A 26,083-nucleotide genomic window follows, 5' to 3' on the forward strand; every position below is an offset into this window, starting at 1 on the left:
AAATTCACAAGTTGAAATAGGAAACCACAACTATCTATCACAAACGCACCTGAATGGCTCACCTTAGGCAGGGTTTGAATCTACATCTCCTGGGTGCCAGTCAGCGTCAGACCCCACTAGGTGGTGATGGCGCAGTGGAGATGACACTTTGGGAGTGTGGGAGATCTGGATTTTATACTCACTGCGATACATCAATCAATGTGTTCCAGAGCAAGACACTTAACCCCTAGTTACTCCAGAGGTGTGGGACCACTGACATATACGTATTTAGCAATTGTAAGTCGCTTTGGATAAAAGCGTCAGCTAAATTACATATAATGTAATAATAATGCAACCATCTGCAGGGCTGAAAAATAAGAACTTCATCAACCTTCAGAGAAACAAAGTTTTTTTTTTTTTTTTTTAAACAGATAATCCCTTGAAAACATCTTAAATGTGCAGACAATCTTTCAACAAAACCTTTAACCCTTTCCAAGACATAAGTGATAACCAATTAAAACCCTTTGGCCGCACTGTTTTTAACCGGGTCTCATGCATTTTTAGGCCACATTTTTGCAGCACCACAAATACGTAGGCCACTGTCAGGTAGCTTCAGGTGTTTTGAGAAACAAATGTCCACTGGAGGTGCTACAGAGAAGAAATGTAATGTGGATGCTAATGTGTTGCACTTTTTTACTTTATATAGTTAATCATAAAATTGACATTTTTTTTTTTGTGACACTCCATACAAATTTCAAACTAATGTATTTTAAATAGAAGTAGCCTATATTTCATGCCTGCACCACATATTGTGTCTGTCAGAAAACTCCCCAACTTGATTAATGATGGACTGCCACAACAGAAAAAAAGTATATAAAAAATATAAAAACTACATTTATTTAGGTGTTTTCTTCATTGGGTAACTCAGTCAATAAGGCAAAAGGGCTGTTCCCTTGGGCAACATTAGCCTGTAACTGTGCAAGTCCCTGCTTTTTTGGTTGGAGGACACACAGTGGCCCAGCCTATGAACAGGACATCCGTTTTGGTTTCTTCTTTCTTTCTTCAGGTATGATCAATCAGGCTATCAGAGAATTATTGGTTGAATTTTCACAAAACAATCCTAAATTAAGGTCCACTCATTAGCTTTTTTCAGAGCTTTCAGTCATGGGCATCAGCAGTGCAGCTTGCCAAATTGTCACAGACATATATTAGTTGATGGGTGAACTCAGTAGTTTTGATTTTACACATAGCACTTTCAGGAGTTTTCATCCGGGTGGGTTTAAAACGCAAGCACCAAAGTTGATTCTTCAGCTTGGAAACAATAGCTTGGTAAAACCATCCCAACCTAAGGTCCATTTATAATTAGGCCTGTTCTGTATTCAGTCAGATTAAATCCACAAATCAAAGGAGAGGTCAACTTTATGGAGCACACTTGTTTGGCACCATGCTGTAACGCCTGCAGTACTATCCTGCCGCTTTGTGGCCTGGTTAGGCAGCACCAGTTTACTGCATATTACCACAGAGGTATTAAGAGAACGCATATCCCCACAGCACCTTGCTGTTTTACACATTAGTCCCTCGGTGGCACCCGTACATTAACGTTAAAGTCAGACGTGTATCTAACGCCTATGAGCGTCAAAATCCGGAAGTTTCCAACCAAACAGCAGCAACATGAACGAGTCCTATGAGCTATCGCTTGATCGCGACTTGTTTGTCTGAGACAATTTACTAATGAATTTGAAAGAGAATGTCAACCAACTCAACGTTATCCTTTGGAAATCATCAACAATATCCGGTGATGGATAGTGAGACAGGCGTCATGTCTATCGACCATGGAGGAGAGTGGGGTAAGCGTCGGTTAGCTAGGTTAACTGCTTTCTGCAGACCTTATGTGTCCCTATGTAGGGAAAATAGCTAGCTAGGCGAGCTAATATAATATAACTAATACAGACGTGCCTCTAAAATGCAGTGTTCAAAGTGTGGGAAGGTAACCGTTTCTAAAACATTCGTCCGTACGCCTGAGGCTGGATGTGTTTGTGTTTACATACGTTTAAAGTCTTTACTGCTACAGTTAGCATTATCTAGCTAGCTGTAACGTTAGCTGACGTAACCTGGATGTAATGCAAAAACACTAACCAGCTATATGGCTGCAGACATTACACACAGTGCACTTCTCTAACACAGGCACACTTTAATGCTGCTCTTGTTTTTTTAATCACCCCCTTTATTGCTTATAACATAACCTAGATGAACTGTTGACTGTTTTGTATATATTCGTATAGGCACAGTTTTTAACTAGGAGCAATCCCTTTTAATATACCTTTTTTTTAAATGAAGATTAATGCTTTTGTTAATCATTTTTTCTATATTGTACAAATGTCTACAGTTAAAATAAATTTGAGCTTTTATCATTTGTCAGTTCATATCCAATATATCTAATATTCTAATCAAAAAGTATGTATTCGCATACACTTTTCAATTTGGGCAAAAAAATTCAATTTTTCAAAAGGAAAACTGACAATGGATTATAAAAATTTTACCAAGTTTTTGTGATGTATCTTATTTTTCCCAGACATTTTGTTTGATGAGTGGAACAACTGGAGATCAATGGGGCTTCGGCCCTGGAGCTGCCGGCTTGGGGGTACCTTATCTTCTCTCAGTAATGTATGTTGCTTACTGAAACTTGCTTTATACAGCCTGTGACTGAAACAGAAAGACATGTGCTTGTTAACAGTGGCGCATACAGATACAGGTGTATCAGTATTTTTTGAGCAACTGTAAGAACACTTAAGTGCTTTTGTTAAAGCATTACCTCCAAACAATTTAGGAATAATTTGTGTGTGTGTGTGAACAATGACAAATCGTGTATGGGAAAAAATATCAACCTGGGCATAATGGAAACGTAATTTAAATAGGCCTTTTTCTCTCTTCTTTTTTTAAAGACTTTTTTTTTATGTGAGAGCACTGGATGGTTAATAATAATAATAAATTTAATTTAAAGGCGCCTTTTCTCTGCACTCAAGGACGCCGTACAGGGTATACATACATTAAAAACAGCAAAAAAATACTATACAACAAAAACAACAGAAAAGGCAGAGCAATAGACATTCAAGTGGAATAGGCAGTTTTAAACCGATGTGTTTTGAGTTGTGACTTGAAATGGGGGAATGAATCAATGTTTCTAAGTTGGGGTGGTAATGAGTTCCAGAGACAGGGAGCAGAGCGGCTGAATGCTCTGCTCACCATGGTGGTGAGATGGGTGGATGGGACAGAGAGGTGTATGGAGAAGAGGATCTGAGGGAGCGGGAGGGAGTGGGATGCAGGAGGAGATCAGACAAATATGGGGGGGCAAGGTTGTGGATGGCGTTGAATGCAAACAGGAGGACTTTGAATTGGATACGGAACTGGACTGGGAGCCAGTGGAGCTATTGGAGGACAGGAGGGATGGAGGGGGTTTGCGTTATGATGCAGACAGCTGAATTCTAGACCATTTGAAGTTTATGGAGAGATTTGTGAGCGAGACCGAAGAGGAGAGAGTTGCAGTAATCCAGGCGGGAAGTGACGAGACTGTGGAAAAGGATGGCGGCAGTGTGTGGGGTAAGGGAAGGGCGGAGGTGATTGATGTTTCGTAGGTGGAAGTAGGCAGACCGGGTAATGTTATTGATATGGGGTTGAAAGGATGGTGTGGATGACACCCAGAAACTTAACCTTGGGGTAGGGTGAGACGGAGCAGTTGTCAATAGTGAGAGAAAAACTGTATGTTTTGGAATGAGTGGATTTGGTGCCAATGAGGAGAACCTCGGTTGTATTACTGTTTTAATTTGAGGAAGTTTTGGGTTTTTAATTCAGCAATGCAATCTGTAAGGGATGTGGGCGGGAGAGTGGACGAGGGTTTGGTGGAGAGGTAGAGCTGGGTGTCATCGGCGTAACAGTGGAAGTGAATGTTAAATTTGTGGAATATATTACTGAGGGGAAGCAGGTAAATGATGTAGAGTAGGGACCCCGGGACAGAGCTCTGGGGCACACCTGAAGTGACGGAGCAGGGAATGGATTTACAAGACTTGGGTTGAATGAACTGGGTGCCAGAGAAGTAAGATGTGAACCAGTCTAATGGTGTGTGGGTGATGCCGATGGAAGCCAGCCTATTGAAGAGGGTGGTGTGACAGATGGTATCAAAGGCTGCACTCAGGTCGAGGAGGATGAGGATGGTACAGAGTCTAGAATCAGCTGCCATGAGGAGGTTGTTGGTGATTTTGACGAGTGCTGTTTCAGTGCTATGGAGGGGGCGGAAACTGGACTGGAATTGTTCATACAGGTTATTGTGGGATAGGTGAGAATGGAGTTGAGAGGCAACTTTTTTTTTCAAGAATTTTGGAGATGAAGGGTAGATTGGATATAGGATGGAATTTGTTGAATGGGTCGGCACCAGGTTTTTTTCAAAATAGGGGTGATGGCAGCAGTTTTGAAGGATGTAGGAACAGTTCCAGGGGTGAGAGATGAGTGGATGTTAGCAGAGATGAGGGGGACCAGGGAGGGAAGGCAGGCTTTAACAAGTTGTGTGGGGGGCAGATCAAGTTGACAAGTAGATGGCTTGGATTTCCGGGTGAGTTTTGTAATTTCTGAAAACAAATATATTGTTTTCATTGCTATAAATTCTTGATAAATTGTGATGTGTTCATGATTTTGTTTGGGTTAATGTTTGTTTAAAGGATGATGATTTTGTTTCTCTTCCGTACTTAAATGTTTATTATAATAATGAGATAAGCAGTTTTGTGTAAAAATGTGTATGACTGTATATGTGTGGACCTCAGGAAGAATAGCCAATGCTTGTGCTAATGTGGATCCTTAAAAAAAAAAAGTAATACAGGAACAGCAGCAACTCAGACATTGTGTGTAATAACATTTTTAAATTTAAAAAAAGGAATTCTAATGAGAGTTTATTAATGTGCTGTTTTCTGCACATGGCAGGAATGCATGGCTCAGTGATTATACACACATTGCTTATACACACATTGCTTAGTAGACTGTGATCAGACATGGCCTTTGTTGCCAATCTGCATTCTAATGAGGTCCGTTTAAAAAAAAATCTTTGGTTTCTCAGGCCAGTGAGCTGGACTTTGATATCGACATACCACCGTGGAATGAAGTGGACACAAGCAGCACCTGCACAGGTACAGCAGTACATAATGACATCTCTGTATACATGGCTATCTCATTTCAGCATAAAAAACGAGGCCTCTGAACTGAACTAAAATAGAGTCGGATGTCCATCTGTTTAGTATTTGTATGATGCAGCCCATGTGATGTGCTTTGGCAATTTGATAGACATATATTCTCAGATGCACTGTTGTTGTTTTGCTACTTGAAGCTTTAAGTGGAATGCAACATTGATGAGAAAATGAAAATCACTTTTTTACTAAGGATTATTATTTTCTTTCAGAATGTTTTCCGTTCCGGTGTAGGACCTTAAACAAGTTTGATTTTTATGAAAATCCGCTGATTCATTGTTTGTCATTATGGCCTGTTCTGGTATAATAACAACTAGCCTACATCAGCAACTGGTGTAGATGGCGTCACTAAATCCAACTTATACTGCATTAGTAATAAGCAATATGACAACGCCTTGTTCTGTTGTTTATAAATGGACTAACGGAGCCACTAGTGTCTGACTGGCTGAGCGCAATTAGTGCCAAGCCGAGGATAACAATATGAAGCAGATCAGATTTCTGTGGAGGTGGGAGGGGCATAGCACTTTGTGTTAGTTTACTAGACTGTTTGTGTTTTTCTGGGTTACGGGACAAGATATAGCAGAGGTAGTCTCAAAGAAAACTAAAACTGTGCCAATATAGAAACATTTTGGATTTGAAGCAGACAAATTATGTTAGCCAAAAAACATTGATCAAACGGCAGATTGATTATGGTGCCGCTTCATTGGCTCCTGAACCCTTCTTCTCATTTCTCAGTTTGTACTGCCTCAGTTCCTATCCTCACCTCCTCTCCTCACAACTTAGTCCCTCTCACCTGAGATGCGAGCAAAGGAGGCAACAGGCATTAAACAAAATGAAACATCTAGGGTTTGGACTCTTCATTTTAAAGCAATGACAGAGACCAAGTCTCATTATGTTATATTATATTTGGTATATAGGTCAGGTTTGGTGTTTGGCTAAATATCTAACTGGTTTGAAAATGAAAAGTATCTAGTCTATCTATCTATAACTATTAGTGCTATATTTCTTGAAAAATATTGGAAATTATGACCAAATATATCTCAGATAACTTTCGTTTGTTCATTTGTTTGCATGGCTGCTTTATGATTTATTTGCAAAGACAGCTGGTGTAGCTTAATAATGAGATGTGTATTTATGGGACACAGGGGTTTATGCCAAATGAATAGATACACTGTAATTTCCCATTTTTTGGGATCAATAAATATCTATCTATCTATCTAAAGGAAATGGAAGGGGTGTTAGTGTTGAGTTAATGTGTGGGAATACACAGGGATAGGAAATCACAACCACCTATGCTGATAAGCCTACATACAGTATATGACACATTTACCTGACGTCTTTGTCCTTGTGTATCCAGATGGTGAGGTGAGCCTGGACTCTCTGTCACCTGCTCACACTCTGAGCTCTGTCCCCTCTCCTACTTCTGTGGAAGCCCTGTCCCCATACTTCTTACAAGTAAGTCACTGTCTTCAACTCTTTGTCCTTCTCCATTTTCAGCATTTGACTTGTATTTAAAATGCAAATATTTAACGTTGATATTGGCTGTGTGTTTTTACATATGTGCCCCTCTTGGTTCACAGTTGGAACAAGTAAACCCCTCATCCAGATGGTATCCAAACATTAACAGCTGCTCTTTACTTTTGGATACACACATGCACACTTTAGACACTTATTATTAACAAAAACCTTAAACACCTTGTCAAACTAATAATTCGTTGCCTGCCTGAGCTGTGCCCAGCCTTGTCGTTTTTAAGGAAGGTGCTGACAAGTTTAGCCACATTAGCATAATTTAGCAGGCAGATGTTTTCACAATGTGTCAAAACAAGGACATGGGTTACATCCTTGTCTGGCCCCAACACAGTCTGCACACGTTTGTCTGCTAACTGAATCCAAGGACACATTTGTCTACCAGAGTCTTTGAATATTGACAAGGACACTTGATACACATTTTTTCTGATGTTACAACAATAATATATTGTTAGACAGTATTCTCTACTTTCTGTGAAGTTTGTTGATGACTGATCATCATCATCATCATCATGATCCAAAAGCTACTCTGATGTTATGTGAGTTCATTAGCAGCCGGTTTGGATGACAGGCTCTTGTGCAATTATGACACGGCTTAGAACTGTGCATTTGTAAAAGCGTTGAGCAGCAGAAGTCAAAATAAATTCATTCAACCTTTATCCTCAACAGGTCATTGAGGCAATATTATGGATCCCACGTAACTTCTAGTGAAGTCCCACCCTATGAAGGAAGCCAATTGATTGGAGTTAGGCATTGACCTTGAGTGGTTAAGTTAGGATAGCCAATTGGTCAGGGGATAGGAACTGAACAAATGGGGTTACGTTACCTTGCATAAGCATGGACGCCTGGCCAATAGTAGTGTGTGAATGCTATTGAAGGGCGGGTCTAGAAGTTGCGTGGGTTCAATTATAACGCATCATTGAGGGGCGGCAGTGACCCTCATTTTCAATGTCAATGACTTAGATTACAAATACAGAACAACAACACAGAAAGTACAATCATAAGAAAAGGACAATAAAACTCTTAGAATTGGAAAAGTGTTTGATAAAAACATTAGGATAATAGGGATGCAAAAGAAAATACAATTTTGGAAAGCAGTTAGCAGTAGGACTTTGCAGTAAACCATTTAGTAGGAGTTAACTGTATTCTAGATGCTTGTGTTTACTGCTGATGTCTTGGTTAAATACATGTCTGGTATCTAATAGACACGTGTCTTCTCTGCTTTACTTCTAGGATGAGGCCCTGTCTCCACAATCACAGTCCTCTTCTGTTTCAGTCTGCTCAGAGTCGAGTGGATTTTCTGTAATCTCTCCTCCAGCTAAGAAAGCTCCAAAGAGGACCAGCCAGACCGCCCGAGGTAAGTCAGCATCTATCTGTCTACAGAAGAATACAAACAAAAAATCAGAAAATCAAATTGTCTGATTTTTAAATGATTAGTTTGCATTTTATTGCATGACATAAGTATTTGATCACCTACCAACCAGTAAGAATTCTGGATCTCACAGACCTGTTATCTGAATCAGATATTAAGTTCTGCTTTTCTGATGTATCAAATACTTATGTCATGCAATAAAATGCAAATTAAATATTAAAAAATTATACAATGTGATTTTTCTGGATTTTGTTTTAGATCTGTCTCTCACAGAAGTGTACCTATGATAAAAATACAAACCTCCACGTGTTTTTTAAGTAGCAAAACTGCAAAATCGTGTTATTTTTGGGGGCTTTTCCCTTTTATTTATGACAGTGGATAGACAGGAAAGTGGGAAGAGAGAGGGGATGACACGCAGCAAAGGGCCGCAGGTCATATTCAAACCCAGGCCACTGCAAAGGACTCAGACTACATGGGGCGCGTGCTCTTACTTGGTGAACTAGAGGCCACCTGTAATCCATGTTTGTACGCTTTGTTCAAAAACCAGGGGAAGTTTTGCACCATACTCTGGGTTTTGGAGAATTGTGCGAAACAAAGACAGAAGTGGTGTGTCATTAAAAATGACTTGGGATGGTTTGTTGAAAAAAACTAACTTCTAAATGCCCTTCAACAATATATGCAAATTTTTGTCACCGGAGCTTAGAGTCAGCCTTTCACTTGTATTTACATACATTATGTGTTCTTATCTCACTACTCCCACCCCCATACCAGCCAGACAAGCCCAGCCAATCAAAAGGCCGATTCAGATTGGCCAGAGGGTCTCCATCCAACCGAAACCGCTGATTACAGCTGTGCCCCTGGCTCATGCATCAGCTCCCCTGCAGGCCAAGACAATCATCATCCAGCCCCTGCAGACTGCTGTACTGCCTGTGGTCAAACAAGCACCTATCAACATCCAACCAGCACCCCCTCCAGGTTAGAGCTCACACTGCAACACACTGAGACCCATTGCCTCACATTGCACAGTATTGCATCAGACCAGATGCACTTTATGTATTAGCGAGCTGTGTGTTTCTCTTCACTTAGATTATTTTGTAATTCATTTAAATTTGGTGATGTCATGATATTGGAGCTGTTTGTAACTTCTGATTAATGTGTTTGTCGTTCTTGCTTAGACAATCTTTTAAATGTTGCGTCTTGGCCAGCAGATGGGGCTTTAACCTCAGTTTATGCTCATAAGTGATCTTAGTCCTCACTGTACCATGCTACTCAAATAATTATAACCAAATCAGACATTAAGATGTTAGATGCCTCCTTTGTGTGACCAACATATGTCCACATTTGGGTTACACTTTGGAAAAAAACAATGCTGGGAATCAGTCTCCATAAATATACACTCAGGAGTTTGTTTTATAACCCACATGTAAACCAAAAACTATTAATGAGCTGCTGTGTGTTTCGCGCATTGAAGTTGTTATTATTTTGTTTTGTGGTTTTAGCCTGCCTGGTTTACCAATCTGGTTACATCAGCAGCACCTAGGCCAATGTAAATACTTATGTCATTGCCTGGGCCCAAAGTGGGTGGAGTCCCTGACCTCTCTCAACTTGAAAGATCTTTGCAATATTTACAGCTGAGAAGCAAGCCCCATGCATCAGGCAAATGGAAGAAAGAAATGAAAGATATTTACTGATGAGATTACATTTTTATAGAGTTTGCCCAGTATTTCCAAAGAGCTAATAGGCCGACAGGTGTTTCCAAGGCTTATAATTTCTTTTGACTTTTATCCTCATGAATTCTTCTTACAGATGGTGAGTTTGGGCCCAAGACACACAGCGTTGGCACCACACACATTAATTAGGAAGACTGGCTAAGGCTTCTTCACAATTAGCACTGACAGGTTGTTTAGTATAAGAGGTGAAGGTTGCTGGGTCAGTTTGAGGAATGGTTCCTGGCACAGTCTTATTGGAAAGGTTGGGGTACACTCTGCGAGGCTCCTACATTAACGGGACATTTTAAAACATGGACAATATTGTGTCTTGTTGAGGTTTTGTTAGTTTCTTTCGTTCAGGCCATAATCCATTTGGGCCAACATACAGGTTTATGTGTGTTCATGCACATAAAACTCACACACCTCTCAGTTTGGAATGTGAAGGTTTAAGACCACAGGTCAAGATGGTAAACATCCTTTCCACCTGCACTGTAAACACAGTGGGGGGGAGGGGAGGGGGGGGAGGGAGCTGGACTGTACCATCTGCAGTGGGAGGCTCTTTCAACAGCAGACTGATGCAGCTTCCAGATTGTAGAGACTATCAGGTTGATTGTTGTTGTTTTTTTGTCATAGATAGCAAGACCAACGTGGCATAAGAACATTAACACAATCATAAGAACAAATTGACAGACACACATAATCACAGTCAGCGTTATTTAATGTTAATTATACTGTAAAAAAATATGATTATAGTATGAGAGTATAGTGTAATACCTGTAATTTGAAAATGCATTGCGGACTCTTTCTCAGGACATACCATAGTGCTGTCGCAGCCAAGCCAGGTGCTACAGATCCAGACAACACGGGCTGTCACTACCAATGTGGTCACAATGCCAACGCTCAGCCAGGACAGGCACGTTCCTGTCGCTGCTCCTGCCACGCTTCGAACCCCTTCCTCAGATGATGAAGTGAGTCTCGTCCACACTGTTTGTCACTTAAGTCTTCCTACTTGTTACATTGTTGAACTGCCCTTAGATATAAACACAAAGGGGTGCAAATGAGAACCAGCACAGATTAGTGCTGCTGCCCTCATTCAAAGGGTCAATTGCAATTGTCCACTTATGTATAATCAGCCATGCAAAAGATTATATTTGCATTGTTTGTCATTATAGCGGATTTCACACATAGGTGCTGCCAATTTTACATCTTTCTGTATATGTTGGCAAACATCCACAAAACTTGTTATTTGATCAGAGATCTCAAAATGTTTTCAGGCCACTCATTTTGCCTATCATTGGTTACACCCAACATGGCCCCAAGGGGACTCCAACTGTTTTTCTCTAGTTACACGTTTAACAAATGGGCGGTTGTTTACTGATAATTCAAGTCAGTAAATCTAGGTACATACAGTACATGTAGTAGTGCCATGTTGCCAAACCCTATAGAGCTCAACAGTAACCGCTCACTTCTTTTTTTTCCCTCTGATTCGATAAGTGTTTCTTCCCATTCAATATCTCCATTAACGTTTCATTAAATGCTTATACAAATAGTTTTATACATGGAACCAAGCCAACCAGGTAAAAGAGGAATCGCTACCATAAAACATTTTATTTGAAGCAAAATAACATTTTGAAAATGGCAAATAAGGTAAAGGTACAAGAATGTGTACATAAACAATTATAGACTTCAGTGGTAGCTGCTCGCTCTAGCCGTTCGTTGGTGCGGTAAACCATTCCATGGTAACAGCAATTTAGGATTGTGGGTATTTCTCCACAAGTTCGCAAATAAAACATGTCTTTCATAAAACATGGTTGATTTCATGTGGAATTTCTAGCTTCTACTGGAGCAGAAACTTTCATTTCACATCCTCTTGAGTCCACCTTGGATGGTTTGGACATTATAGTTGACAATCAAAATCATTATGGAGAAAATCTATAGGCTTTTTAATTCCGGAACCACGCTGTTGAGCTCTAATGGATATCTCATTGCTCAAACAAAATGTCAAACACAGAACCTGGACTTCCTTGTCAAACATTTTAGTTTTTTTTCTCTGTCCAATGTTTGCTCAAAGGCTCTTCGTAAGGTCATATCCTCTTTAATTCACAGTTTAACTAAGAATATGTCCAAGCAATTTATAAGACAAAGCCTCTTCATAGTACCTTGTGTGTGTGTGTGTGTGTGTGTGTGTGTGTGTGTGTGTGTGGTGTGTGTGGACATGCAAGGACTTGCATGCACGCACTTGCAGGACTATGAGTAACCACATGGGCGTGCATGCACCTGCCCACTATGTAACTATGATGTTGTGGTTGCCATGTTCACACTTGAACTGGAGCCTGTCCAACATCAACTCACTCATCTTACCCTATTTTTAGTGTTTATTTTAATTTCACAAACCATTAACTTTATTTCTGCATTACATATGAAAACGAAGTGTTGAAAGGAAAAGGTTTATGACTTTTTTCCTCATGTATGATGATGCATGCATTTTTCACGCTGAAGGAAAAAGTTAAAATACTGCATAGACCATATCTGTCCGTAAACATGCAAATGACACCAAAATCTATTACATCAAATTGAAAGATTTTGCCATGTTGGCAGTTTTTTTTGTTGTTGTTGTTGTGTGAATTGATTGAGTCATTACTCTTAAAAGAGAGGCATCTGCGTGATAGTTACTAATCATAAGCCTCTCTGGTTTTCGTGGAGCCACAAACAATCCATACACGATCGTTATTGGCTTCTCCTTTGTTTGTACCGGTGGGGTTTCATTGGAAAGATGTACATGTACGTTATGTAATTGTAGTGCAGATAGTGTAAAGTATGTTACTCTCCATGTGGATGACCTAGGGTGGAGCCTTACGTGTGTTGTATTCAGGGGTGATGTCAGGACAGCTGCAGTGAACAGAAGACACACACAGACATGCAAAGTTAACACACAGCCTGTTGATCTTCAGTATTTCTGCCTCATGCACTCATTTCTGTTGGGCCTGTGTAATGACAGCACAGGACAGCATAGAGCTTTCAGGGACTTTTATAAGGTACTATTAAGTAGAGCAGGGACTGCCCCAGAGATTTAAAAGTCAAAACAGAAAAGTCAATTATAGTTTGTTTTGTTTATGGTACAAACTTGTGGTTTCTTAATACAAGCTTTTGTGCATGCTGGACTTATTTTGGGTAGGAGAGCCTGATATTCTTTTAAAGACCTGGGGCTAGTTTATAGGTCTATGTTTTTGATTCTCTTTGTTACTTGAATAAACTACCTCTTCTGCTGGTCTGAATCATCAGCGTCCATCTTAAAAGTCAGAGAGATGCCATTTGTTGTTTCAGGCTTTGGTTCCCGGCATAAGAGTTCCCTGAAGGCTTGCTAAAGTCCGACCTTTAGCGAGAAACATGTTCTCACTCCGTCTTCTCCCCTCTTTGTCTTGTTCTTTTTGTCTGTGTGAAAAACTTCCACATTCACGGTGTTTCCCATTCGCCGGCTAGCTCAAAGTGACCGGCAGTGAAGTTGCAAAAAATGCATTGTTGTTCATAAGGGTAGCTTTTTTTAATTAAGAATAATCATATGTGTCACATTTGTGGAATGTATCCTGAATGATTTGCAGTGCTTTCAGTGGTGACACTGGGACGACCACAGAAAATTCATCCAATTTTCAGCTTTTAGCATCTTTTAGGAACAATCTGTGTGGCCCTGATGCATTTACCATGGATGTGAAAAAAACACTAGTCATAACCTAATGTCACAATGTTCTATTTTACCAGTCTGTTCAGTTTATCTTGACATTAACAAAGTTTTCCTTCAGACTTTTCAATGATAAACCTCAGCCGAAATTTCACAATTGGTTGTTTATTTTATGAATGGTAACATCTGAACTGTGGCTGGAAAAATAGTCGGCCCCTGTAAGGGCCCGAGAGGACTTGTCCGAATATCATGGGGTTAATTGAGTCTGGAGAAGCACTCTTCGTGCCAGACCACGAGAACAATGACGAGGAATTCCAAACCTCAGAGGCCAAAATAAATAAGCCTCTCAGCCATTTGTAAAGCTAAGCAAGTCAATAAAGTTTACAATAGGTGATTAAAGGGGAGGGACTGTTTACAATAATTGAGTGGGGGAAAATAGGCCTGTGGCTTTTTGAGTTGAGACCTCCATTAATTTCTCAAGTTGTTAACGATGGTTTAGAGAATGTAGTAAACATACTGTATATTTATATTGCAGAATATGGGTGTCATATCAGCTATTTATTGATTAAAAGTGAGACTCTGTAAGTTTTGCTAAATGGTAGCCACTGTAGCCACAAGTGACAATTATAATGGTAATACTTATAATGGTTTAACGTAGGGTAACAGTAGCACAAAGAGTCAGGGTCAGTGGTTCAATAATGTCTCTTTCACATCATTATCTATGCTAACGTTAGCCACCCCAAGCTACTGCTTGTACCAGACCAAGTGTTGCAGCAAAACCACACTCATTTTTCATTGCTTATGAATATATAAATTCAGCTTTTTATTTTTAAGAAAAATAATGTGTTAATTCATCTGTCAAAAGTTGCATCCTGGAGGTCTCGCTTTAAATGGACTTAAGAGTTGTTTCCGTGGCCCGCCGAGACGCTCTTGAGCCGTGTCATGCTGTGTGTGTATGCTGGTGTTTGGACCCACTGCAGCCGTGTTCACTTTATAGCCTCACTGTGGTTTAGCTACAGCACAGTGGTGGAATTGGTGGGCTGGGGGGAAGTGTAAAATGCTTGTTAAAGATGGCATGCCTGCGCCAGGTGTTACTACATGTTATGTCTACAGTTTGTCTGTGTGTGCCACTGTTCAAGTTGTTACAGTACTGTATTTTGGGCTGAAGTTAGCCTGGGTGTTAAACAGCTGCTAACCATTACATGCTTCCGACAGGTGTTGTGTAGGACAAAGCTTATGGGACAGCTGTAAACAGCCATCAGGGATTGATTCCCTGTATTGTAATGAGCTCCTATACCCGTGTGTGTGTATGTGTGTTCTCTCTAGACTGCAAAGCACTCCAGCCTAGAACAAATCCTCCTATTACTAGGATGGGAGCATTTATAGGAGGGGAGCCCAGGAAAGCATTGTGTAATGCCAGCTGGAAAGGGATCCCTTACATCCAGCAGAGAAGATGATGCTTTTATGTGTTTCATTTTCTTTTGCATCAGTGTCCAGTTTCCAAGTCGGAGTGCTCAGTTGAGTTGAAGAGAAAATATTATTCCATTGAGAAAATTCCTGGAGAGCTACAAGGGAGCTTGATCATATCCATTACACAGTTTGTCTAATTATCTATGCTTATTATTCAACACTCATACTGGGAGAAATATATCATAGACGTAACAGCAAGGCTCTTAATTAAATACACCCAGTGATTTGAACGCTTCCCCACATCACACACCGCCCGTTTCAGCGTTTAGTGAAAACTCTGAGTTTGTTAAGCCTGAGATGAGGATCTGGGTTTTCTGTTTCTGAAAAGGGAGGTTAATCAAACCTGAGAGAGAAGGGTAACTCCAGCCCATTTCAGAAAGCGAGGTGACCTAACCTCATAGTCAGTTACTATGGTAACAGAGTCTGTGAACCTAACCTGGTCGGGAGCAGGTTTTCTTCAAGGAACCTCAAGTTTCTCTGTCTACTTGCTCTGACACAGCGCTCTTTCATTTCCTCATTCATTCGGTCTGTGTCAGGCACATGTTAGCGCAGTGTTGTCATCTGCATGAATAAAAAAAAAAAAACAGGGTTTGTTTGTTAGGCAGATTATAAGACGTTTTTTTTCCTCAAACAAGGCATATCACTGACGTCACCCATGGTGGACATGCTTTTACCTCCCAGCACATTCTTTGTGTAGGATTATGTTTTTTTGCAAATGCAGAGCCGTCAGAAAAGTGTGTCTCGCTCTAAAATGATTTTATAGTGTTCCCTGGGCTGACACCAGTGAGCGCCATTAAAAAGAAATGCATGATTATAGATTATAGTTCTGTTAATGACATGGCGCTGCAGCCTCAGAATGGGATTAGTAGTAGTTTCTTTTTTTGCCCGCAGGATTGCACCTAAATGAAATTATAGGTGTAGCCTACTATCAGTCCAGTTTTCACCTGTAATATTATAGGTTACCTGTGATTTAAATATGAAATAATACACTATATTAGAGCTTACGCATTTTAGAAGCAATTTTCTCCCACACCAATTCTCGCTATTTTGCAGCAGCAGCCGTGTTGCTTTTTTCAACAATATGTATATTCAAATTTGCTTTATGTGCGCATGAGTAGTTCCCGGTCTAGAGGGATACTTGCTGCGTTCTGTTATCCTCAACAATCCGACTCGGACCTCGGATATCAGAATTCTTACTTAGTGTCCACAAGGGTTGTCCAAGTTCCAAACTCAGAAATCCGAGGAAAGGGGACGGGTTGGTGCATGTTGCTAGGCGACGTCGGACTTTCTAGTTGGAACTCCGACTCAGAGAAATAATAGAATGCAGCAAAAGTATGCCGACCGATTTCTTTGTGGTTGTTGGCATGGTGAATCGTAGTATGGCTCTCCATTCATGCTACCTTTTTATTGTGGTGGTGCACTCGCTTAACTCCGAGTCAACCTACTCTGAGTTGATTGAACCAACTCAAATCTCAAAATGTAAATGTGCTGTATTTATATAGCGCTTTTCCAGTCTTAACAACTGCTCAAAGCGCTTTTACATCTACAGGATACATTCACCATTCACACACATTCATACACTGTGGCCGGGGCTGCCGTACAAGGTGCCACCTGCTCATCAGATAAACATTCACACACATTCACACTCCGATGCGCAGCACCGGGTGCAACTCGGGGTTCAGTGTCTTGCCCAAGGACACTTCGACAATGACTGCAGGGGCAGGGATCGAACCACCAACCTTCCGATTGGCAGGCAACCGCTCTACCACTTAGCCACAGCCGCCCCAGAAATCAGCTGTTATCCCATCTCAGAGTAAATCAACTCAGAATTAGGGATAGACTCAGTTTGTTAAACCTCCTTCCTGAAGCGGGCCCCTGGACTTTGAGCTCATGTTTTTCAGTGTCACCACATCTGGTTGTTTTTGTCAAAATGTATAAAGCTGCTTTTGTGTAATATGATGCAGCAGGGAAACTATTGAAATTTCATTGTTTCATTACAAAGTGAAAAATAATATTATTGTATTAAGTTAATTGTTTAATGACAAAGTAAGGCACACAAGCATTCCTTATATTTTACAAAACCCTGCTGTAATGTATCTAATGTGTGAATTTTGCGATTTGATACATCAATAGAAAATACCAAATTCTGCAGTCGACTAAATACCTCATTGGAAAACAAACTGGGACAACGTGCTGACTTGCTTTTGCTCTGCAACTACATGTTTTACCTACAGCATAGTTAAGCACCATGTGGATTTTAAAATTGAGTTAAGAGAAACCGTATCCATAGGGTGAACTGCAACAGAAAAAGACAGAAAGAATTCAACATCCCTGCTTGACAGTTATTTCACCTGCATGCCGTGGTTATAAGTGTTTATGACCTACAGTAAAATCAGGAAACTTGTTAAACTAAGCCCCCTCCCGCTTGGATAGGTTAATGGTTCATCACCTACTTCCTGCTGGAGTAACTCTTCTGATGCTGAATGGAAAGAGTCGACTCTCAACAGCAGTGTGACAGTTAGACATGCTGGGACCTGTTGGCTTGTCAGCTCTTCTTTTCTCTCGCTTCACCTGCACTTGTCCATTGAAGAGTTGTTGAGCAGGCAATTCTACCTTTCAGCAACAACCTGCAGCTGTCCACTTTGCAGGAGCAGCAGGAGGAGAAGGCCGTGCTCACGGGCGCCTTGGCAGTTTCCCGCAGACACTTGATTTAGAAAGTTTGAGTTTGAACCAGTGTTTGCGTTCTTACCAATTCAATTGAGGTTCATTGAGAAATGCCACTTTTTTTTTATTTTTTATTTTTTTGTTGCTGCCTGCCTCACATTTTCCTCCGCAGCCTCAATCTGGTTACGATGTGAAGTTCCCCCTGTTCTCCACTCCCTGGTAACTGCTTACTTGCAGCGTTCCCAGGCTCGGGCTAGTGGCACGGCTCCCAGATCTGGGCTGGGAGACAGAGGGGTTTCTCAGGAGACAGAACACAAATACAGGGATCCAAATAACTTAATCACCAGTGGGGCTATTAGGCCCAGGGTCTTAGAGGATTACCCTGACGTGGGTGTTTGTGTTTGGAGAAGGAGAGGGGAGGAGTAGCTGGGGACTGGATGGTCAGTGAAGGTGTTTGATTAATCACCGCAGCCATGGTTGCAGAGATGGCATTAACCTCACAACACGTCTTGAATATGTCTATGTATTATTCTATCACCGTAGTAAACTGGAGCATCCACGGCCAAGGTGTTCTCTCTCGGCGGGAATAACAAAGCCAACTGTGGCTTTAATGTGGGCTTCCCCTTCCCCTCTTCCATTTCCTTTTTTCACTTGTGTCTTTTTACTGTTTTTCTCTCTCTCATGCCAGTGTCCCTCTTTTCAAACTTCTCCTCCACTTCCCACACTTCTTGTTAGGATGTCACCAGTGTTGTTCACCACATACAGCCTCCTGAGTTTGAATGAGTAGATGTTGGTGCAAAACATTGACAAAGCAGATGTTGGAGCTCTAGTGTGGAAAAGGCAGTAAATATACTGTTTAATCTATACCATTGACTGTACTATGTTGTTTTGCACGCCTACATGTGTATATATCCATTTGTCCTATTTTTCCCCTAGACATTTGTTTGCGTGATCTCACAGAAAAAGATTGCTTTTATGAATGGGAAGCTATTTTTAACTAAAACAACTAAAAAGTGCCTTTGAGAGCCTAGACAAACATGATGTCACACTAGTGAGAGGAACCTATGATCTACAACCCAACAGGTGGCTCAAGCAGGCAATTTATTGCTTTCTCACAATAACCATCCCTCTTTTGGGTAGGTTGTGAAGTGGTTACAGCCATATGTGATAAAGTAGGTGACTTGACATGAATAATAACCTTTGTCCAATGTCTCTTTCTGTCTCTGTCACCTTCTTGCTCCAGTCCAAGTTGGGACAGAGGCAGCAGCGCATGATAAAGAACCGCGAGTCGGCATCCCTGTCTCGGAAAAAGAAGAAAGATTATCTGCTCTCGCTGGAAGCTCGCCTGAAAGTGGCGTTGTCTGAGAATGAGGAGCTTAAGAGTGAGAATGGCACGCTCAAGAAACAGCTGGAGGGCCTGCTAAGTGAGGTGAGAGGCTAGCAGCCGCTGCTCTGCCAATACGTCCACACAGCCTTCCACTTATAAAAGATGCCGGTGCAAAGTAACAAAAGTCTTGTGTGAATTACACATGACTCATATCTGTGATTTGCCATTTGTACTACAACGTGATGTCTAACTTTTCCTGCAGAACACAGTCCTGAAGGTAACGGCCCCCAAGAGGAGAGCTGTGTGCCTCATGGTGGTGTTGGTGTTTGTCATGCTTAACATTGGACCAATGAGGTGAGCGCACATTGTGTGACTATGGCTCTCAGTTTGTGTGTGTCTTTCAGTGTAGACACAACAATTTAATTTAGGCTCTAAAAGCTTAAATTCAGTTCAAAACAAAAGCACGCTGATGATGGCATACTGTAGCTCCAGATGTATGAAGATTAATGGTAACAGCAACACACTGTAGATACACAAGAGTTTAATTACTGAAGGAAGACAAATGGAAAGCCCCCTGAGTCATTGTGGGAATCACGCCACTCATGTAAGATATTACGCACAAACGTTTATTAAAAACAGAGCAGAACATTTCCTGTTGAAAGCAATAAGTTCACACAAACCTACTTCCCCCATATTTCAGTTGACAAAGGTAATGAACACATTGTGCTCGTAATATTAAAAGTCATGACAAATTTAAGATGAGTTATGAAAAATCACACTGAAGAAAAGGGTTTATTTTACACAGCGAGCAAACGGAGAGATTACGTAATCCCACAAACTCAACTCAAGTCCACATCCAACTATAATGATGACTTTTCTGTTATCATGTTATACAAATGTTTGTTTTTTCTCCTAGGAATAACTTTCTCCAAGGCTAGCTTTGATTATCTGCCTGCACTCTGTGCTGGGAATGTGTTTTCTTGGTTGTTTTCTAGAGCTTAAACATGAAAAGGTTTCTTGGGACCCATGAATGAGTTTGCTTTTGTGACTTGAGTAGTAATTCACAGTAGCTAAAGTCTGTGTGTGTGTGTGTGTGTGTGTTGTGTTTTGTACCTGTGTTCACATCTGTGTGTTTTGTGTTTGGGCTCTCCTTTGGAATGTGAAATATGCCCTCTTTTGAATTTGGATCCTTTTGAAATGGAAATGCCACCCAGTGTAGTAATACCGTTGAAAAGAGACTGTGTATTTTTGCTTGTGTGTGCGCCGCAGCATGCTTTGGGTTATGCAGTCTTGATCAGAGTTCAGAATCTGCTTGTGGCTAAAAACGAACAACCCTCCTGTGCACAGGATGTGGGCCACATGGAATTCAGCGGTTATTTCAGTCCCTTACCCGGTTCTTCTTTCCAGTTTTTTTTCCCCCATTCTTTATTCCAATTTTCCCTCCCCTTTTCTTTTCTTCATCCTTTTTCAGGGGGCCCGGGCTCCAGCCTCCATCCCGGTGGAAAACACCTTTGGTTTCTCCCCAAGGCGAAACGAATTGTAGGGGCCCCCCCTCCCCCGCATGGCCCCTCGGGAAGGGGGGCGGGAATTTGGCCCCCCCCAAACCCTTTTCACAAAAACCGCATGTCAGGGACCCTATCCCTGTGCCTGGGCTCGCTAAATCATACAGTCATTACGCACGTTAAACAAGCACCTGCCATTACCAACTCGTCCAAACGTCTCTTTTCAAACCCCTCCGGGCCCAGGCTGGTCCCAGCATTGGCTTTGAGTAAAAAAGTGGAAACTGGGCTCACCATGTTTGACATCCACTTTTTTTGCTATACAGTTTATTTTTCAAAAAGTGTTATTTTTTTTTTTAAATGCAAGGGCCCAGCTCTCATTTTAAATTGCATAAAACATACTTATTTGGTACTTCCTGCACCCCCCCATTCCTAACTTGAGGGTTTTGCAAGGGGGTCAAGTGTTAAATTGCGCATGGCTTGCCGCCTGTGTTTTTTCAATCTCGCATAGGGATTCTGTTAATGCAAACCTTCAGCGTTTTCAGGGTTTCCCAGCAGCTTAACCACGTGGGCAGAAGGAACATTAGCCTTCACAAAAAGGGGGAAGCCCAAGCATAAGAGCGGAAATGCGGAGAATATGCAAACCCAATCTTGCCGCCCCTACCAGAAGGGGTGTGTGGGGGAAGGGTTAAATCGCCCCTTATGATCAAGGCTTTGTGGGCTGACATGTTGTCTCGCCGAACCATTTCCAGAGCGTTTAGAGTTGGGAATGTAAGGCATAGTTGACGTGTTGGCTCAGATCAGGGAGACCCACGGGAGGTATTACGTCTGTGGCAGGCGATTAGTAGCAAGCCTCCTGCAGGTGGGCGATGACTGTGGACAGTCTACATCATCACCTCAAGCAACATAATCATTCATTTGCAGAGGTTTAACAGTTAACTAAAGTCACAGTATTCTCTGAATACTAAATCTGAATAAATTGAGTAATGCAATGTAGTGTGCTGCTAATGTATAATGTATATAAACCCACCTGTTGGTAACAACCCAGACTTGTTTTTTGTGTCATTGTTCATAATCAGACTGGATTTGAGCTGCAGGGTGGCAGTGCTCACGTCCATGCTCTAGCAGCATGTGCGATGTCTGAATCTGCACTCCCCCTCTCAGCGTTTCCGTCCATACAATTAGCAACTGAAGCTCTGCCACGTCTGCACTTGTCAAGTATTAGGAATTGGAATCAATTAAAAACTCATTAATTTACACTGACATTCTAAAGGTTTATAATTGTCCCCACATTGAAGCCCTGCTGGTTTCTCTTTTGGTACTGTTTTGCTTCCTGTTACACGATCCACTCTTGGTGTTTCATCTCCATCAGAGGACAGGCATCCACGTTGGCTCTCAGTTTGCATTCAAAGCATATTCTCAACATGTGGACAATATTTAATTTTTTAATAACAGATTCTTATTTGAAATGCTTACATTGATTTAAGAGCATATCAACAGTCTTGTAAAGTAATTACTTTCCTCGTCCTCTAACACCCTTTATCTGCTTTTTTTCTTCTGCGTTGCAGCTCTGAGGATAAAGCCCTGATGGTGGTGAAGGATCCCATCTTCCTCCGACCACCTCCCCCCTGCCAGCCTCCTGTTAACAGGACCAAGTGCATAGAGTAAGTTATGAGCTCTTTCATGTATGGTCTACTTTTCTCCTTTCAAGTAAGACTACAAAAATTTAAAGAAAATAATGTTCTACATGTTGATTGGCAGGTTGGCCCATGAGTTGAGGGGCTGGGTCCACCGTCATGAAGTGCAGCAGACCAAATCCAGGCGCATGAGTAACAGCAATCACAAACCAACCAGGACTATTCTGGTAGGTCACACTGCAGGTTTTGAAAAAAGAAAAGCAGGACAACATATCTAATGGGCCATGTAAGAATTTACGTGATGTTTAGTGTTTTGCAATAAAGCTTACAAATTAAACTTCCCTTTTATTTTAGGCCATATAAAGTTGTTTTTGGCAAACCAAAGCCTCTCTTTCCCCACTGTTTCACCTCCCCTCACACCTTCCCTTTTTCTGCCTCACATTTCTCTTCATTGGGCTTAGTTTAATCCGAAAGCCCTGAGAAAGTAAACACTACACTTAGAAGGGAGCTTTAGGATTAGTGCCCCCTGCTCCTTTTTTCCATCATTTTTCCCCAAATCTGTCACAGTAGGTCTAATCCACTCGGAGCTGCCTAGTTCGTATATACCCATTTTTCATTTTACTTTAAATAGAGATGTAGAGGTGTATATTTCTCACCTGTATTGAGCTGTTTAAGGTCCACAGATGCACATAAACAGTAATTCAACATATGTGATTTTATATCAATATTATATAACTCTTTTGGTGTGTTTGTAATTGTTTGGTTCTAGATGCAAGTCTAAGTCTTAAGATTCCTAAACTAGATGTGAAATATCTGGAGAAAACCTTGCGACTGGAGTGTGTGTTGATCTGTAGATGTTTTGAAATGATGGTCATTTAGTCAGTCTGTTAACATTTGACAGAGTTGCCAGTATTTTATCCTGCTCACTCTAGTGGTTAATTGATAAGAATATAAAGATATTATAGCCCCTTTCTCTTCTTTTTTTTTCCCCAACAGAAAACAGAGAATAAGGAGGCTGACGGTGCCCAGATTGTGACGGTCCAATACACCGAAACTACTGAGGAAAAGTGAGTAAAGGCCTGTACAGTGTATTTGTGTCATGATCACACAAGTCTCTTTTCAGATTTAATTTTTTTTTCTACCATTTTGATTTTTTGATTTTAAAGCTGCATTAAGCATTTTTTTGACAACTAGAGGGCACATCCATCTTGTTGATCAATCGGAACAAATACACATTAACTATCTCTTGTGTGGTAAGCAAACACTGTTTAACCAAAACAGTGAGTTGAATCTGGTTTCCGAGCTGCAGACTCTTGGATACACAGAGACCAATTTATATAAAGCACATGTAGACATAACAAACTAGTATTTTTCAGTGTTTTAGAGTGGTACTTAAGCAGAAGGGCTCTTTGAACGGGACTGTAATGGAAAATAACATTTGCCTTGATATCCATATATTTGGCGTTTGCCCGCTTATCAGTTTTTACAATCTGTCTGATTTGTGCTACAGTGTTTTTAAAGCATGACCCTCCAAACTGCTTCAGAGCTTTAGTGGTCATTAAGAACCTTTCCTGCTGGACTGTAGCGTATAGTTTGGATCAGGCTGATGGAGAAAATGTTTTGTTGGCCACCCACAGTTTATTTTTTTTCGCAGTTGTAAGTCTGACTGTGAAACATCCAAATCTACAAGACAAAATGGGAGAAATCGGTTTCAGCAGAACCAGAATGAAAAGAGGAAATACACAAGAACGGTTGCTCCTCACAGTTTTATTTTGGTTTTCATCCTCATGTATGTGGCCGTCCTGCTGTATACATAATGTTTAGAACCAGGCCACAGCAGTAGAGTCTGCGAAAGCTTGTATTCTCCAGTGGGTTGTAAAACAAGGGAAGCAGACGTAGAGCTGCAACTGTCATGATGTCATATAATGATTCATTTTAATTATTGATTAGTCTGCCGGTTATTTTCTCAATTAATCAAGTGTGAAAAATAACCACCTTAATCTCCTAAAATGAGTTCATGAATTTAGTTTTTTCTCTGACAAACTAAAAAACCCAAAGCGTATCTGAGTAATATAATGTAAAACAGGGAAAAGCAGCAAATTCTTATATTTGAACAGAACCAGAATAAATTTATGGCATTTTGGCTTGAAAAATGACTTAAACTATTTATGGATTATCAAAATAGTTGCAAATAATTTTTGTATTGTTTGACTAATTTGTTTAAATTTTAAAAATATTTAAACCGTAAAATTCGGAAGTAAATCAATGGCCTCCCAAATTTTACTTTTTCTCCACTGTAATAATGAATTAAAGGATTTTGTTTAACCCCAAAGGTAAAAGGGGGGCATAGGGGGGTTAACAGACGATTATAAAATTTAATTTTAAAAGGGTTTTAGAAAACCCAAATCGGGTTTTAAAAACCCATTTTTGTAAAAAAATTTTGCCCAAAAAAAATACTTTTCCCTTCTTCAAACATTGACTATCACATTTGATCAGGGGGGAAAATGTTTCGGGGGTTTTTTAAAACCCCAAATTTTTCGTTCTTTTCCCCAAAATTTCGAAAAATTTGGGGGTTTTTTTTTACAGTTTTTCCTTTCATATTTTTTTTTCTGTTATTCTTTATCAACAGGAATCCCGGCAATAAACTGCAGGATACTACCACCTAAATCACACCCTACGGGGGACTTCTTTGATGAGATAAATTTCTTCGTGGCACATTTTTTCTTGTAGTTGCCCCTTCCGCAGGGAAATTTTGGGACTTTTTGGTCCTTTTCCAGGGAATTTTGTTTGGGGGAAAACCAGCGCTGGCCCCCATACAATAAAAAAAAAACAAAAAACAAAAATTTTTATCCATTTGAGCTGTGAAAACTTCCATTTGTCATTAATTCCTTCTTCCTCACGGGGATTAAAAAGTGCCCTTTTTAAATGCAAAAAACAAACTTATAAATTCATAAATTTTTGAAAGGGGGTTTTTCTCCAGAGAGATTTGAGAAAAAAAGGGGAAAGGGGGGGAAAGGGGGGTTTTGGGAAGGGGGGTTAGTTACATAACACCTTTTTTCTAGTCCATTTTCCTTAGTCTTTTGCAATCGCAAAACCGTTTTTTTTGGTTTTTTGGGTGGCCCTATTTTCCACGTTAATCTTGGGGGCCCCTTTTTTTTTTTTGGGAAAATTTTTTCCACATTGAGACTTGTTTTACTTTTTTTTCCCCCTCTTTATATAATCCCGGACAAAATTAAAAAAGTGTTTTTTTTTGTTACTTTGGGTTTTTGGTCTTTTTCGGTATCAGAAAAAGAAAACAGAGGAACTCTTCTCTCCCCCATTGCGGGTTTGTTTTTTTTTTTCCGTATCATAATTTTGCGCCCTCTTTTGTCCTGATTTTTTCAAGAAGACCCTCCCAACCTTTACAAAAATTTTAACAAAAAATTATTTTTCCCCTTTTTACCCAAAAAAACATTTGGTCACTTTTTCCAAGAGCTCATTAAAAAAAAAAAAAAAAAAAAAACCCCTAAACACCTCTGGGTGATTTGCCTTTAAATTCCAGATTCCCCAGTGGGGGGATTTTGGGGACAGGGGGCAAAGACAAAAAAAAACTTTGGCCTTAGTTGGCTGGTGAAGCAGGGAAAAGATTACTACGATGTACCCGGTTGAGGGCCTCTACAGCAATAGCTCTCCACGTTTCTAGCAATTTTGTGTTGCTAAGCGGGGGGTCGGAAAAACGGTACACTTTATGGAAAAAAAGGGGTAATAATAGGTAAAACTTTAATTAAAAAGAAATCCTGTATCACACACAGTAAAAGGAAATCGTTAAAAGGTGAAGAATTAACCGATCTAATAACATGCAATTACCAATGGAATAACTAGGAATGGGTTTGATGACAACCATATGTATATCTGATAGTGGTAATAGTTATATTACTATTGTAATAACAGGATACTAATGGGGTAATATATGTTGATGTTTTCACAGTATTATAGGCTACTATCAGCGTAATACC

General features: G+C 40.5%; 1 protein-coding gene across 1 annotated transcript in view; it reads left to right on the forward strand.

The window, feature by feature from the left end:
* Positions 1–1,551: 1,551 nt before the first annotated feature.
* Positions 1,552–26,083, forward strand: part of atf6 (activating transcription factor 6) — a 34,957-nt gene continuing 10,425 nt past the window's right edge. Inside the window, 15 exon segments of the mRNA XM_032527079.1 lie at positions 1,552–1,826; positions 2,552–2,613; positions 5,077–5,150; positions 6,565–6,662; positions 7,968–8,091; positions 8,878–9,081; positions 10,626–10,783; positions 18,869–19,054; positions 19,215–19,306; positions 20,414–20,491; positions 22,008–22,115; positions 22,213–22,315; positions 23,085–23,155; positions 24,718–24,738; positions 24,740–24,800. Of these exon segments, the coding sequence (XP_032382970.1) occupies positions 1,812–1,826; positions 2,552–2,613; positions 5,077–5,150; positions 6,565–6,662; positions 7,968–8,091; positions 8,878–9,081; positions 10,626–10,783; positions 18,869–19,054; positions 19,215–19,306; positions 20,414–20,491; positions 22,008–22,115; positions 22,213–22,315; positions 23,085–23,155; positions 24,718–24,738; positions 24,740–24,800 (1,455 nt within the window). The 5' untranslated portion in view covers positions 1,552–1,811.

Source organism: Etheostoma spectabile, chromosome 9 (genome assembly GCF_008692095.1).
Source record: "Etheostoma spectabile isolate EspeVRDwgs_2016 chromosome 9, UIUC_Espe_1.0, whole genome shotgun sequence".
NCBI classification, from domain to species: domain Eukaryota; kingdom Metazoa; phylum Chordata; class Actinopteri; order Perciformes; family Percidae; genus Etheostoma; species Etheostoma spectabile.